We start from the raw sequence: 14,443 nt of genomic DNA, 5'->3' as shown, positions 1-14,443 counted from the left end.
AGCTACACTGATTTTTTCCCCCCAAGTCCCGCTTCGTACTTTTTCCAATGAAAAAATGGTTAAATGACCTGAGCTCAAATGACATTATTTTTAAATGTGTTCTTAATGAGTCGTCCACTGTACAGTATAAATTCCAATTACATCCAATTAACCCCAATCAGAAGCACCTCATCTCTGGCCTCTTTTTTTATTTAATGGTTCGCTGCGGCTTCAACCATTGATTAGGCTGAATGAGCAGCACTACTAAATGACCGCCTTGAAGGAGACGAGAGCTGTTAGCCTTAATAGAGACAGCGTGGCCATTACACCTCTGTGTGCACAGACCCCCCCCCCCCCCCCTCACCTCTCTTTTAACTGGCAAGATCAACTTTTATTCTGGAGTCTGACCACCTCTGTCCAGGTTGATTTTGACTTTAGCCCATTTGCTGTGAGGGAAAATGTTAAGTAGAAACCTCCCATCCATGAACGGTAGCCCATTATTTTCTAATTACGATGCATTTAGGTCCTCCAGCATGCATGATTATACACAGTGCCATTTGGATGTGTACACAAAGGAGTTATTTTCAAAGCGGTTTTGAAGCCAAATGGCATCGTGTTCGTAGCCTTGTGTCCTTATGTGTTTTACAAAAAAGAACTGCGTCAGCGTCGACAAAGTGAGAGGAGATGAAGGTGAAATGTAGAAAACTAATAACGACTGGTCTCTGATTTCTGCAGTTTGAGGCTAAGAGTGATCACATGCAGCAGCGGCTTACAGTACTTCATTTCTCTTCGCTTTGGTCAGGATCAAGACAAGACTCTGCCCAACTGCACGAGAGAGACAATGAAGATTAGAAATAAAAGCACAAATCCATTCAACACGAAGAATCCTCCAGTGCTGCGACTGGCAGCAGACGCTTGGATAAGCCCTCCCACACACTCGGTCTTGAGAAATTCCCTGTTTGAGTTCTTTTGAGGAGTTTGCATTGCATAATTCCCACGTGGCTGGACACAACAATCTGTAGATTAAGCCCAACAAAAATATGCATTAGAACTCCCTGGCTCTAACACTTTCATGGGAACAGTCGGAATACAATTCCCTCATAATTTGAGCTTTGTCAAAGACAAAAAGAAAAGAAGCAGCCTATAGTCGACATTAGAAATGGATTAACAAGAGGAGAATAACTCTTTGATGGCGCCTTCAAATATACAATTGTCACTGCAGAACCAAATATATGAAGCCTGCACATTGACAGTGTGCATAACAAAATAATTGCTTTATTTATAGATGGTGTGAAATTAAGCACACTTAAAAGCCCGGGACAGTGTGGTTTAATCAAGCCCTTGATTCATGCTAACAATTCCCTCTGCAACTGAAAGCAGGCCGCATTAAATACATTCCCTTATTACTCTATAAATGCAAGTGGCCAAGCAGACAAAACCCAAGTGATAAATTAATAGCAATAAAAACACCAACTGCATGGACAGATACAGAAATTAAAAGCCAGCGTCAAATACAACAAGGCATTCAGCTTCATAAAACGCACGACGATTACATTTCTCGGAACCAATCACATGCACCTATACCGCAGGATATTTAAATACGTTTAATGTTGATTTGTATCTCGTCCAGCACCGACTGAATTAATCTAATAAATATCAAGCATTTAGGCTCCGTGTGGGGAGGATGATGGTCAGATTTCGATGCCAGTGAGGGGAGTAAGCAATAATCTTGCAATTTCACCCGAATTCAAAGAAACTGATTTTCTAGCTTGCTCCCAATGGTATTTGGACACAGAGGTTTTAATGTGGTGCTGAGGTTTTTAAATATTTTTTACAGCTACTGCAACACTAACCAACCAATATGATAGTAGTGGTGAATGTGGCTTGTACTGTAAAGTGGTCAAGAAGCGCTATATAAATACAGTCAATTGACCATTTACTGTGTATTTAGTTTGATCCACTAAACACATTGATAACTACTTTCTGCCAAGTAGATAGATCCAGATTTAATGTTTGTGTCGAGGCGGAAAGTTTGGTTGAGCCTTTCGAGTTCTACATAAATAAATAAAATCTCTATGGTGATCAAACAGATCCTCAATTTTATTTTGCTAAACCCAATCAGTAGCAAGTAATACGTGTGCTATTCTGATATCGTTTTCAAATGACTGTGAGTTCATTTAACATCATTCACGTTTCTGTTGACTTACATCAACCTGCAGTCATCCATTCTTTTTTTAATAAGTTTTTGCTTTGCTATTGTTTATTGCAGGAATAAAACTGAGTTGTGGTTCAGACGTTGGAACCAGCAAACAAACAAACAAACGTTATTTCTTTCTTTTATCAGCTGGAACAATCACTCATTCAAGAAATGAACCTCAAAATAACTCTTGTTAAATCTCAACTGGCACATTATTGACAGTTTCTCTCACGAAACACGTTGCACACTTGGATCGCTCACACACAGACAGTGTGATGTGTGTGTTTTGGCAGAGCTGCTCATTTACAGCTGCCAACACACTATTCAATGTTTGATTTAGCAGTGGTTTGTGTGTGCAGCAGAAGATCCACACAAATTATTGGAACCAGAGTTATAGATACACTACACCTGCTGCTAGGTCGCTAGGCATGTTGTTCATACCTGTGCCAAGAAGGTTGTGTTTTCACCCCTGTCTGTTTATTGGCTTGTTTGTTTGTAAGCAAGATTACACACAAAACAATTGAATGGATTACCACAAAACTTGGTGGAAGGATGCTTTATGAGTCGGGGAAGAACCCAGTGATGTATTTTCACTGTCACTAACATTGCGATACAAGGTGTTTATCAACATTTTCATGGTTTTTCCAGGGAGTAATTTATGGATATTGATGAAAATCTAAATCAGACATATTTAGGGGACTGATATCTGAGTGTGTACAATTTGGTGCAGCTTGATTGAATTTAATGGGACTGTTGGGATAAAGTAAGGGCCCGAGTGCCATTCTAGTTTCTTAGTGTAACTTAGTTTAAACCCTAAACAGACTGGACACAGGGTCTCATCAAACATCATCTTCTCACACACATAAGGTGAAAGGCTCCAGCGTAAACACAAACAACAATCACACCCAATACATTGTTATCGTCTCTATGGATCTGTTACACACAAACAAACACAGGTCTCCCGAGCATTACACTTTATTCGATGGACTGAAAGGGAGTAAAATGAAATCCTCTCATCTGTTGGACTTAAATTCATCACTTTCTCAACGTGGTAAACCTCCACACTCCTATCATGCGCTCCTCCAATTACACAGCGTCAGCACCGCTCTCTGTAACGCTGACGGACATACAGTAAGTATACAAGCTTCTTTATTTAAGACAGGAGGTTCGAAAATCAAAAACTCCCCTAATTAGTTCGATTTCGCCAGACAGTATCATTAAAATGTCAGAAGCCTCCACACTTTAAACACGTCTCGCTAAGGTTTCAGACATCTGGTACAAGCAGAATCCACTTATTACAATGACAGGTTATTGCTGATGAAGCACTGTGCAGAGGGAAGTATATAACACAGGGTGCCTTCTTATAATTCACCTCTGTGAGAGAGAGACGAGAAGCTTACAGCATTATATAAAAGTGTGACCATTTGGAGGGGGAGCGGAGTGTATCTTCGAGTGTGTGTCCATCTCATGGTTTGAGGATGGCTTGAGATTCCCATGACCTCCCTCTTCAGTGACAGGGGTGTTATCTCCGGAGGGTCAATTACCATTCGCTGTTGCTTGATCTTGTTTGTTTAACTTGACACAGTGAAGAAAGGGCTGACATTGACCAGAATCCGCTGCATTAATGTGTTTCATGTTCTGCATTCATCATTGTCACCGAGCGGGAGATGACTGCCAGCGTCACGCGAGGACAGGAAGGAGGGTGTGTGTGTGTGTGTGTGTGTGTGTGTGTGTGTGGTATGGAGAGACAGGAGGAGAGACATATGTGTGTGTAGGTAAGTATTAGTAGTAGTAATAATAACAATAATATTTTTTTTTATACCAATATATTTTTTGAATTATCACCAAAAATCAGTCACAATTTTAACTCTAACTGGAAAAATAATCAGAAAAAGTATTTCTTGTCTGTGTGTTTGCTCCTCTTCCTCTCTTGAAATGATAAATATTAATGTTCCGCTGTTCTGGCGCGTGGACAGCTACTTCATGGTTCAATTCACAGTGTGTCTCATATACCTGCTTCTTTGCTTTATTTGTACCCTTTAATTATTCCTGATCTTTCCTTGGTCATGATATGATTCTTTTGTCTTTTTAATTTACTTGACGATATAAAGCATTGTATTTGTATATTGTTATTAGAGACCTTCTGATGAGCAGCCTCATACTCAAACACAGTGGCAAATGAGAAGCCAGCTTAAAATGTTCACTTTCACACTAAATATAGCATCATAATTAGAACTCAAATGATTAAAGTGTATTTTTCCTTGTTGTACTTTTTCCTCTTGAAGAAATTATATTGATGTCAGTGCCATGGAGGTAACAACAACATAGAAAAGAAACCGGGGTCAATCTGCACTGATCTTCATCAAAGCTCTTAATTACCATGGACTTTGTTTTGCTCTAATTTACAAACAACCATGTCATACTCACTACAGGAAGCTTTCAGGTATTACCCGCTGTTACTTACTCAAAGGAATACATTTTATAGTTAAAACTCCAGAGAGAACAAACTAGAGAAGTGAAAATGAGAAGTTCCATAGTTGTCTCAAACTTGAGCACATCTTCACAAGTCAAAACCAAATCTTTTCAAGCAGGTTAAATGCAGAACAATATAGGCCTTTCTTTTATGAGAGAAAATCTTATGAATTTGAATCCTCAGTGTTTGCCATTACTGAAATGTGTTTAATTTAGAAATTGCGTTGACAGAAACTCCCACACGAGCCCCTACAGCAAACCCACGGCTCAATTAGTCGTGCTGCAGTGGTTCACTTCCACAGACCTGTCACTGCCGGAATCTCAGGTTTGCAGGTAATCCATACGTTTTCTGTCGAACCCAGGTGAACTGGCTTGGACAAACAACTGTACCCAAATATAGTCCTGTTGGTTACGGCCCGATGCCTTGAGAACAGCACTGATCACACTCTTACTACAAAACCACACAACAGTACAGTGCAGACGTTTTAATGACTTTTTCAGAACAGTATCAATCTCATGAGCAGTTTTTTGTCAGCATCCAAGTTCGTATTTCCTTTGTTTGACTTTATTGCACCGGTTCCATGTTATGTTGTAGGTGGAAGAAACATTACAGTCTTCATAATATTTTTGGAAAAACATATTTCAGCACGTTCTTCATCATTTCCATAACTTCCTCAGACTTGGCCATAATTACAGAGTTCAGTGGGGAGAGGAAATATCTTGCGGATGAATGGATGAATCAAACAACATGGACGTGCTGTTCCAGTCAACATCTGGACTGATGTAACTGCTCCTGCACATCGGGCTGAGAGCATCTGAGTGTCATGGTTGCTGAGCTTCTATTAAAGCCCCGTGATACAAGAATTAGTATTTTTTTTGAGTACTTTTTGGCACCCCTCTCAAACTGCAATTAATTATTTATTATTTACACCACTTTGCACGGTGAAACAGATTATTAAGCTAATGTTAGGACCCCCCCACCACCACACACACACACACACACACACACACACACACACACACACACACACACACACACACACACACACACACACACACACACACACACACACACACACACACACACACACACACACACACACACACACACACACACCTCTTCCTGTACCTGTTCTAGGAGTAAAGAGCAGAACCTGTACACTGCCCCCTGGGATGGCGTGTGGCGATGAGAAGGATTCTCATGTTTACAATCAGGGAGCGTTCATGTGACAGGAGAAATCAAGACGGCTGAGTGATCAAAGAGTTTGACACGGTGGGGGTTAAAAATGTCTATTCAATGTATGGTTGATGACTTTGAATGACAGACACAAGCAGCAAGTTGCATACTTTATATTGAAGTCCTACAAAAAATACATTATGCCTCGTCTCATATCAACATTGATATTGTTTATTCATGAGCATCTAACAATAAATTAATTATAGTCATTTTAAGCAATCTAATGACCTGTGGTACTTACTGTTGTCAAAACAGACACAAATTCAAAATCCTCATAAACATCAGATCTATTCTAACTTTCTGGATATATCAAAGCACAACAGGTCGACATAAATAAACACTTTACAGTTTAAAAATAAAAGGGGTGAAGTTACTCAACAAAGTTTTCATGCTCCATGGGAACTGAGCTTAATCTGAGCAGCGTCAGTGTCATGGCAGACGTACAGGCACAGGTTTTATTTTAAATAATCTTAAAATTTATCAGCTTCTATTTTAAATAAAACACGTGAAAATTAATACAAGAAAATCTGAGAAATTAAAAAGTATTAAAACATTTTTGTGTGGAACTATAAATTCTGTTTCCAATGCATACAAGGTGCTGTGGGGAATGCTGTGGATTCAGCAGCCAGATCCACATCTGAGCTGCACGTCAGCTGACTTATTAAGGAGAGAATGACAGGAAGGGCAAGGTTTGCACTAAGCTCAGCAGAATCAAACTGTATCAAAAGTAGTGCTAGGTAGACAGCTAATAATAGACCAATACAAACAAAACTCCCGACAGGAATAGAAAGATCAAAACAATGCCCATTTGCTGCTCACGCAGGCAGCGTGAATGGCTTTTGTGTGGCGCTTATTATTGCAATCTCAGTGTAGCAACGGTACAGAGCAAATCTCAGTAATTAACCTATGGTAATGACAAAAGCCAATTTATGGATCTTAAAGATCAAATGTATCTGGGTTAATGTGAGGTCAATCTAATGCATGTGTGGGAATACCAGTGCTGGAATTGAAGGAGCTGGTTGGGGAGAGGATTACTGCCACAGTGAATGATGCTGTCAAACCCATCTATCCTAAACAGACACTGTGCACAAGCCTAATTCGACAGCAACAGAACATATTGTGAACATATTTGTGGACTGAGTAATTGGTTCATACAACATCCGGTGAGCTAAACAGAGGACAGACAGCAGTTTTGCTTGTGTTTAACATGTGCCAGTTCTTAATATGAAACCTGGGTCAGGGGGGTCTCTACTTAGTCTGCATGCCTTGCCATGAGGTCAACAATTCAAGGAAGAGCCTTGTCTGCTTGCCTGCATGCTCAGGAAGCCCAGCAGTGTCTGCCACAATGGCTGTGCCTCCATGCACCTTCAGAGAACTGTACACAGCCAGACTTTTTTCCACTGCAGGAACTTTAAGACTTAACTTTCAACAACCTGTGAGGCCTCTAGGATTCTGGCCCTGCATTTCACCAACCTGATCATTTTGTGTTTACGGGACATACAGGAGTAGAAGTGATGTTAATATTTAAATGGAATTTCATATAATTACATTTAAACATCAGCATCATTATGGAAGGATTTATGTCTGTGATGCAATGTGGCCTCTATTTTCTGCTCCCCTTGCATTCAGAGGACAGGCCGTGTGGGAACTAAACCTGCTCTCCAGGACGTGTGGGTCCCCTGGGAAACGCCGGCTGCTGGTTACACCCCTTTCCGGCTCCATACTATCAAACACAACTGCTTGGTTTTATTCTCGCATGAATCAAAGGATCATGGGAAGGCACAGGTGAAGAGTCTCATGCACTGGAGATGGTGGGATGCAGTGTGAGATTTGATGTTTGGTGATGCTACCTCAGTGTTGTATTAAAACACACTTCGCTGAACGAAACACATGTTCTCCTTTCCACTAAGAAGTTACATTGGAACTCGCATCCGCTTTATCACACCAACAAAGTTACTGTGTAAGTTGTGGGGAGTGATATAAAGTTATGACAGTTGTCTGCCTGACCCATTGTGGTCAACAGCACTGATACCAAGCCCTCAAGATTATAATAACTCAGGAAACTATACCGCTGCCAAGGCCCAACAGTACCTCATGAAACCACATTTAAGAAAATTATTCCCTGCAAAATCAAGGAAAATGTTGAATCTCTCAATGTTAAAGGCAGTGTCAAAAAATTCCTGGGTCTACCCCCCACCAACAACAAATAATGGGTTCTTCCCTGACTCATACCACATCCTTCCACCAAGCTTTGTGGTAATCCAGTAGTTTTTGTGTAATCTCACTTACCAACAAACAGGGGTGAAAACATAACCTGCCTGGTGTATAGATAACAAAAGCAGCAGAACCTGTGAGAATACAAGGTTGTTTCAGTTGTGCAGGAGAAACAAGGTTTCTGTGGTTAGTGAGAGGATATAAAGATGATCATATTAATCTGATGCAAGTATCAAAATATATCTACGTTATTCTCTGAAAGGAGGTTTTGATCCAAACTGTGTGAGCAGTGGGTGTGTCAGAACCTTCTCACCTCTCTCAGCAGGTTTGTATTTTTGTATTTATGAAGTTGCAAGAGGATCAGAATGATATGGAAAAGTTTTGTCCTCTATGATCCTGTTTGGCATCATTTAATCAATCTATGTGGTGAAGTACCTGCCTGTGATAGAGAGCCACAGTGCTGCAGCCCCACATCACCAGTATGTGTCTGATGTCTTCAGATCAGGACACGTCCCCCTCCTCCTCTACCTTTAACTTCATAACTCTCTCCTTTTATAGTTATTCGGTTTTTACTCTCCCCATGTTAACTGTTTTTTAAATTTTTTATTGTGAACCATTTGCAACGTCAGCGCTTGTAACGTGCTAAATAAATAAACTCACTCTTCCAGGGTTACATCAGCCCCTCTCGACCACTCTGTAGGAAACACCTCTGTCGGTGGCAGCCAGATGTTGGGCCACCTGGACATTGGGACAGACAAAAACAGGCATTAGTTATTCAGCCAGATTCCAAACAGAGCCCACTGACGGATCATGGCTCCCAGGGAATTATGCTGCATTTAAATAGCACCTTTTGATATTAGATCAATACGCTGGATTAACAGTCAAGTCACTCATGGGCAGATGCTGCGGGGAGACAGCGCGCTTTGACTGTGATACATTATGTGCCAGAACTAAACAAAGAAGTTATTTCAATTCCAATGGTTTTGTTACTTTTTTCACAAAAGGTCAAGCGCTGTCAAAAATATCAGCATATTGACCTTTTTAAACATTCCAGAAACATTGGGATCATAGATTATGCTTTCTTCCCCTCTTCCGCGCCAAACAAAGGGTTAAAACTTATTCACACCAAAGTCGCTGGGGGCTGCAACTCTCTGCGCTTGTCATTTGCAGGTCATTGTACAGTTCATTTGAAGTCTAACATGGCGCGGACCGTCCTGGTGATATGGGCGCATTGTCAGGAGGACAGGGACAGCGTGCGGGATGACAGCGGGCTCTGTTACTACTTGAGTAGATCTGGTCACTTCACACAGTCCCGGTGGTTCAGTCCAGCACCTACACATGTCTCATCCGTGTATGTTTGCAGTCAAAAAACTGCCAAATGTTTTCATGTTTCAGTGCTGTGGTAATTAATGAAATGGATGAAGGTTACCAACTTTTAAAAGGCAGGATAACTGATGTTACTCATATTTGTTGGAATCCGTTTCTTGTTAGCCATCAGTAAATAGACGGCGCCTGTGGCCTTCTCAGGACTGTGATGACCACATCTTAGTCTGTCGCTAACCAACGTGCGTATACCTGCATTCCACCTGCCCGTGCTCTCACTGTGCATTCTCATGAGTCATGAGGCTTCAGGCGAAGTGGTGGAGAGACATACGCCGCTGATGCAGAGATGATTATCAGAAGTTATTTGGTGGGGGCGTAGTTTTGATAAGAGGGCCGATGGGAGGGGGTGGGATGTAGCGGTTGCATATTTTAGTGTAGCCTACTCTTGCTAGCTTTAAATCGGCCAGAGTGCTGGACTTGCAAAGAATCTTGGGTATTTCAGGAAGGGTCAAACAGAGATCGAAAAATTTCATTTTCTTAACCAATATATATCTTTTTATTTATGTAAGCAACATCAGATATTAGCATTATCATAATTACACTGATCTGGCTTTATAATTAGTATTGCTGGATTTGAAAAAAACAACCAACAAAATATTTTGCTCGTGCATTAACAGGAACAGGCTCCAATGTCACATGTCAGTATCTGTCTAACGATAAAGTGTCATCGGAGTCTGGCTTCTTGAATAGAGGACAACAAACACTGCAGGGTGACCACACGTCTCCTCTCCAGCACAAACTGGAGTGTAAATATGTGGATACCTACGGCACGAAGACACACAAATCCTGCAGATATATGACTGCGGATGTGAAGGGAGTCGTCTATCCTGTCTTCTTCACGGCTACAGCAGGAAAATAAATGAGCTCCAGCTGCTGCTTCTCAACAATTCACTGTTTCTTATATTGCAGTGACATATAAAGAATTAAATATTAATGCACTTTTGTGTATCGATTGGAAAAATACCTGCCACTATAATGGGCCAGTTGATATTTCTGAATAAAACAATGACAAACTCATTATCAAAGGGCATTTTTTAAACATTTATGACAGCTGAGTAGCTGTGGAGCAGAAGGACTCGCATGGGCAATAAAAAGCATGCAGATGAAGACAATGCCCGTTTATAGTTGTTCAAAATGAAACTTATGGATGATTAACAGCGTCTCTGGAGTTGTATTAACCTGGAAGACCTGGCACCATGGATTCAAAAGTCCAATTGATTATTTTAATGGGTGAAAAGGTTCAACAAACACATCTGCTGTGCACTTACAAATCAGTACAGTGTATAGCTGGGACTGCATGAAGATAATAAAACATATCTTGTGGAGTTTGAATGTAAACTGTAGCAGGGAACAAAAGGAGAAGTTCTTCTGGAAGTGAGGACTGAAGAGACTGGACTGGAAATATTCAGTGACAGAAATGTTTTTCATTCTTTAATTCCAGAGGCAGAGTCAGCGACACTGACGCCTCCTTTGTTCGGCTGACTCATGGATGGGGAATGGAACTGTTGTGTGGTGTGGAAAGATTTCACCACCAAAACAGAAGAGAGTCCACTTCAGGCAGCAGGCACCGAACAAAGAGGGTCTTGAAATGCGCCTGTCCGCTCACTTGAGAGTCCAGTAGAAGTCAAACTGAGTACAGTGGAGTAGAGATCTGCTGCGAGACATGCAGAGACTCTGGTGTGACTGTGAGAAGCCATGGAGACCCCCCCCCCCCCCCCCCTCTCCCTCAAGGGAAGGACTGCGGGAGACACTGTCTGTCCACTGTGGAGGCCAGTAGGTCCTCGGAGGTGTCACCTCCACACAATGTGACAAACCCCTCTGGTATGACCCGTCTTCACACTCCCCCCCCCCCCTTCCTTACGTGTTCTTAGACAAATGAGTGAAGACCCCGGCCCGGGCACTACCACAGGCAAGGACGGGGAGCGCTTGGACTCCACCAGTCACGGCTTCTCGCTCCATCACTTCACACTTAAATCCCCCGCGCTCTCTCCCCCCCGTCCCCTTCCTCTATCTTTTCTTTTCTCAGGCTTCAGGCTCTCACTGCTCATTTTGTGACTACAGGACTTTTACCAGGGTCTCGCCCAGACATACGCCACATGTCAGCCTGCCGTCTGTGGCCACACTGCCTAAAGCCAGATGTAGTCTGAAGCTTGAACTGGAGAACTACTGTGACACATCCAACAACCAATTCTCTGTCTTATTCTGTCCCTCTTATAGACATGGAGGACATACTCTGATCCTTTCCTTGAGCATGAGTACCAATACAACACAGTAAAAATACTGCACTCAAATCCTACTGAAGAACGCACATATGATTTGCAAATAAATAAATACTTTAAAAAATAAAGGTATATTGTTCAATGTACACCATCAAGCTAGAATTTTTTAATTCCAAAAGAACTGATGCATGAAGAAAACTTTTAGGAATCTGAGACATCACTTGACACAGATTTTCCTCCCCAAGTTATAACAAGCCAAAAATATTGTTTAAATCACTGGTTTCATCTGAATAAAAAAAATACATAACATTTTTTAAGCGCATCACATTTTGCATTGTAGGAAAACCCTGAAAAGTATCTTGTAACAGCTCTTGGATAAATGGAGTAGAATGCATTTAAGTAGCTACATTAAACTGAAATTCTCATTAAAACATCACAATTGTTCATTAGTACAGCACTAAAGAAAATGTACTTAGATACTCTCCACCACTGATTTCTTAATTTCTCCATTAATGGTTCTCTCATGTGTTTATCTTTCTTTAACTTCAACACATCCCAGTAGAACTAATTGCCTCAGCCGACTTTTTCCTTCACTTCTTTATCCTTTAGCATAAAGACTGCAGAGCTAATATTGGGGAATGCAAAAAAAAAAAAGGAAAAAACCCTCATGGACTAATCTTGTGCTGAGTACAGCCATGATAATGATGATGGATTAGAAATACAGCAGTGTATTGGGATTACAGTGCTATTAACTGGCCAGGGGAGGAGGATGAGGAAGCAGACCAGTATCAAGCTAATCAATCAAATAATCGGGACAAGCCCTTGTCTACTAGAAACAATTAGACCACTTCTCCAAAATCAATAGCCCTGCATTCTGTTTAGATACCCACTGGTCACTCATTCAATAAAGCCTCTGTGGGTTTTGATAAGCCCGCCAGTCGCAGGGCCATTTGAGTCTCCGAGTGGGAGCAAAATACATCACACAGGCTCCAGGAAGGCCTCATAAAAATTGCAAATCGAAAACAATATAATTTTATGTGGCAAAGGTTATTTTTCCACTTGTTCATTATCAAATGTCCCATGTGAAAGCATTACTATGAAGGGGGGGCCAAAATCTATTCTGTCTGCAGAGTTGTGGGAAAACGGGAGCGACGCGTATTATATCTAAAGGAAAACAAAAACAACGATGGAATGAGAGGGGTTCACGAAGTTGCTCTGAGAAATAGTCCTGGTAGTGGAGGTGTCTCCTGCTTCCAGCGCAGCTCCCATACATAATTAAAGCAGGAATTTGTATCTGTCTGCACTCTGTGGCCTCCTGATGAATTAATATCTGGTGGAAGTCCTACACAGCCATCAGATTAGCTCATTTATTTCTGTCAGCTGCTTGCTCTATCAGCTATTTGTAAATCAGAGAGGGTGGGCGGGTGGATTGGGGGGTGTTGAGATTGTTGGACGTGTATTTATTATCATAAATGGCTGTTATGAATTAGGTCTGTTTCAAAACATCCAGGCTATAGTGCCGCAAGTGTAAGTGCACAGTGATGACTCATTTTTGTTTTTTCTCTTCACGTGAGAAATGTTGCGTTGATGTGGTTGTGCTGGTTACACCTTAGCATCACAGCTGTGCATACGCCGACACACTGGGAGATTCACCGCAGATGCACATGTCGTGTGTGGGACGAGCAAAATCGAGTTTCCAGTCAAGTTTTGGGATTCCACGTGCAAAAACTACACCTGCTGAACAGGTTTTGTCTGTGCATCAGTGTGACAATCACCTTCTGTGTCGGGCTGAGGCGGCTGGGTGGTTGTGGAACTTCAGTCAGTGTGAAGTCCACGTCCTCCTCCTCTATGGGACGGCTCTCGCTGTGTGTGGGTGTGTTGGGGAATCATCTCCCGGGCTAGTGGGAAGATGACGTGACGGGATCCAGGAGCTCCAGGAGTGGAGGTGTGTGTGCCTTATGTGCATGGGCGGGTGCAGGGGTATAGGGAGGGGAACAAACAAGAAGACTGCATTAACCTTTGGTCTGCTGGGGAGGGGAGGGCACGAGCGGGCCGGGCTGGTTGAAGGGACACCCCATAATCAGGCTCCTGTCAGCGCTGTTTCCAGGAGATTAATTCAGCTGGTTTCAATTCCAGCCGCCGCTCCCCTCGCCGCAACCCAGGGTGCACATATCGTCCTGTTTAAAACACATGCATGTGGCTGTGACTCAATTTAACGCAGGCTCAGCTGAGGGGGAAGGCTGGGTCACGGGAGTAGCCAAACACAAATAACATGCATCAACAAGAAAGCAGAAATCCCAGCTCTGGCCGAGGAATCCAATAAGAACATGGTTGCAAGAGGAAATGATGTTTGATCAGGCCGGACCACTGCGCTACAGAGGATGTAAATCTTCTCTTTCAGTTAACAATATGGCCCACGACACTCCTCAGCTGTGGTTCAAATTCCTACTAAACACCTGCTCCGAGCCACCCAGACCATCAGAGCTGCCAGACGTAGCCTGTCTTTTTTTGTGGCCAGAGGCTGAGTGTTCTCTGCTGGCGCTGGCTAATGAACTGATGAGACGCCAGCGCTAAGGAGCAGGAGATACAGTGACAGAGACGTAGGGGCCCACCGTTAGTTACCTGTAATAGCCCGGGATGACGATGTGCACCCCAGCACTGGGCTGACAGATGTCGGGGTTCTTCTGATCATCCATTTTCCGCAGCGCGTCCGTAAAAGGTCCCGTGGCATTGATAACACAT

At 42.3% G+C, this 14,443-nt stretch overlaps 1 protein-coding gene across 1 annotated transcript in view; it reads right to left on the bottom strand.

The window, feature by feature from the left end:
* LOC117754953 (glycerol-3-phosphate dehydrogenase, mitochondrial-like) overlaps positions 1–14,414 on the bottom strand; it is a 15,603-nt gene extending 1,189 nt beyond the window's left edge. Inside the window, exons 1-2 of the mRNA XM_034574318.1 lie at positions 14,324–14,414; positions 8,760–8,837 (exon numbers count right to left, since the gene is read on the bottom strand). Of these exons, the coding sequence (XP_034430209.1) occupies positions 8,760–8,837; positions 14,324–14,397 (152 nt within the window). The 5' untranslated portion in view covers positions 14,398–14,414. The remainder of the gene's footprint in view (positions 1–8,759; positions 8,838–14,323) is intronic.
* Between the last annotated feature and the right edge of the window lie 29 nt (positions 14,415–14,443).

The sequence above is a fragment of the Hippoglossus hippoglossus genome, chromosome 21 (assembly GCF_009819705.1).
Source record: "Hippoglossus hippoglossus isolate fHipHip1 chromosome 21, fHipHip1.pri, whole genome shotgun sequence".
Classification (NCBI taxonomy): domain Eukaryota; kingdom Metazoa; phylum Chordata; class Actinopteri; order Pleuronectiformes; family Pleuronectidae; genus Hippoglossus; species Hippoglossus hippoglossus.
The sequence above is the reverse complement of the archived record's forward strand: the minus strand, read 5'-3'. Positions and strand labels throughout refer to the sequence as shown.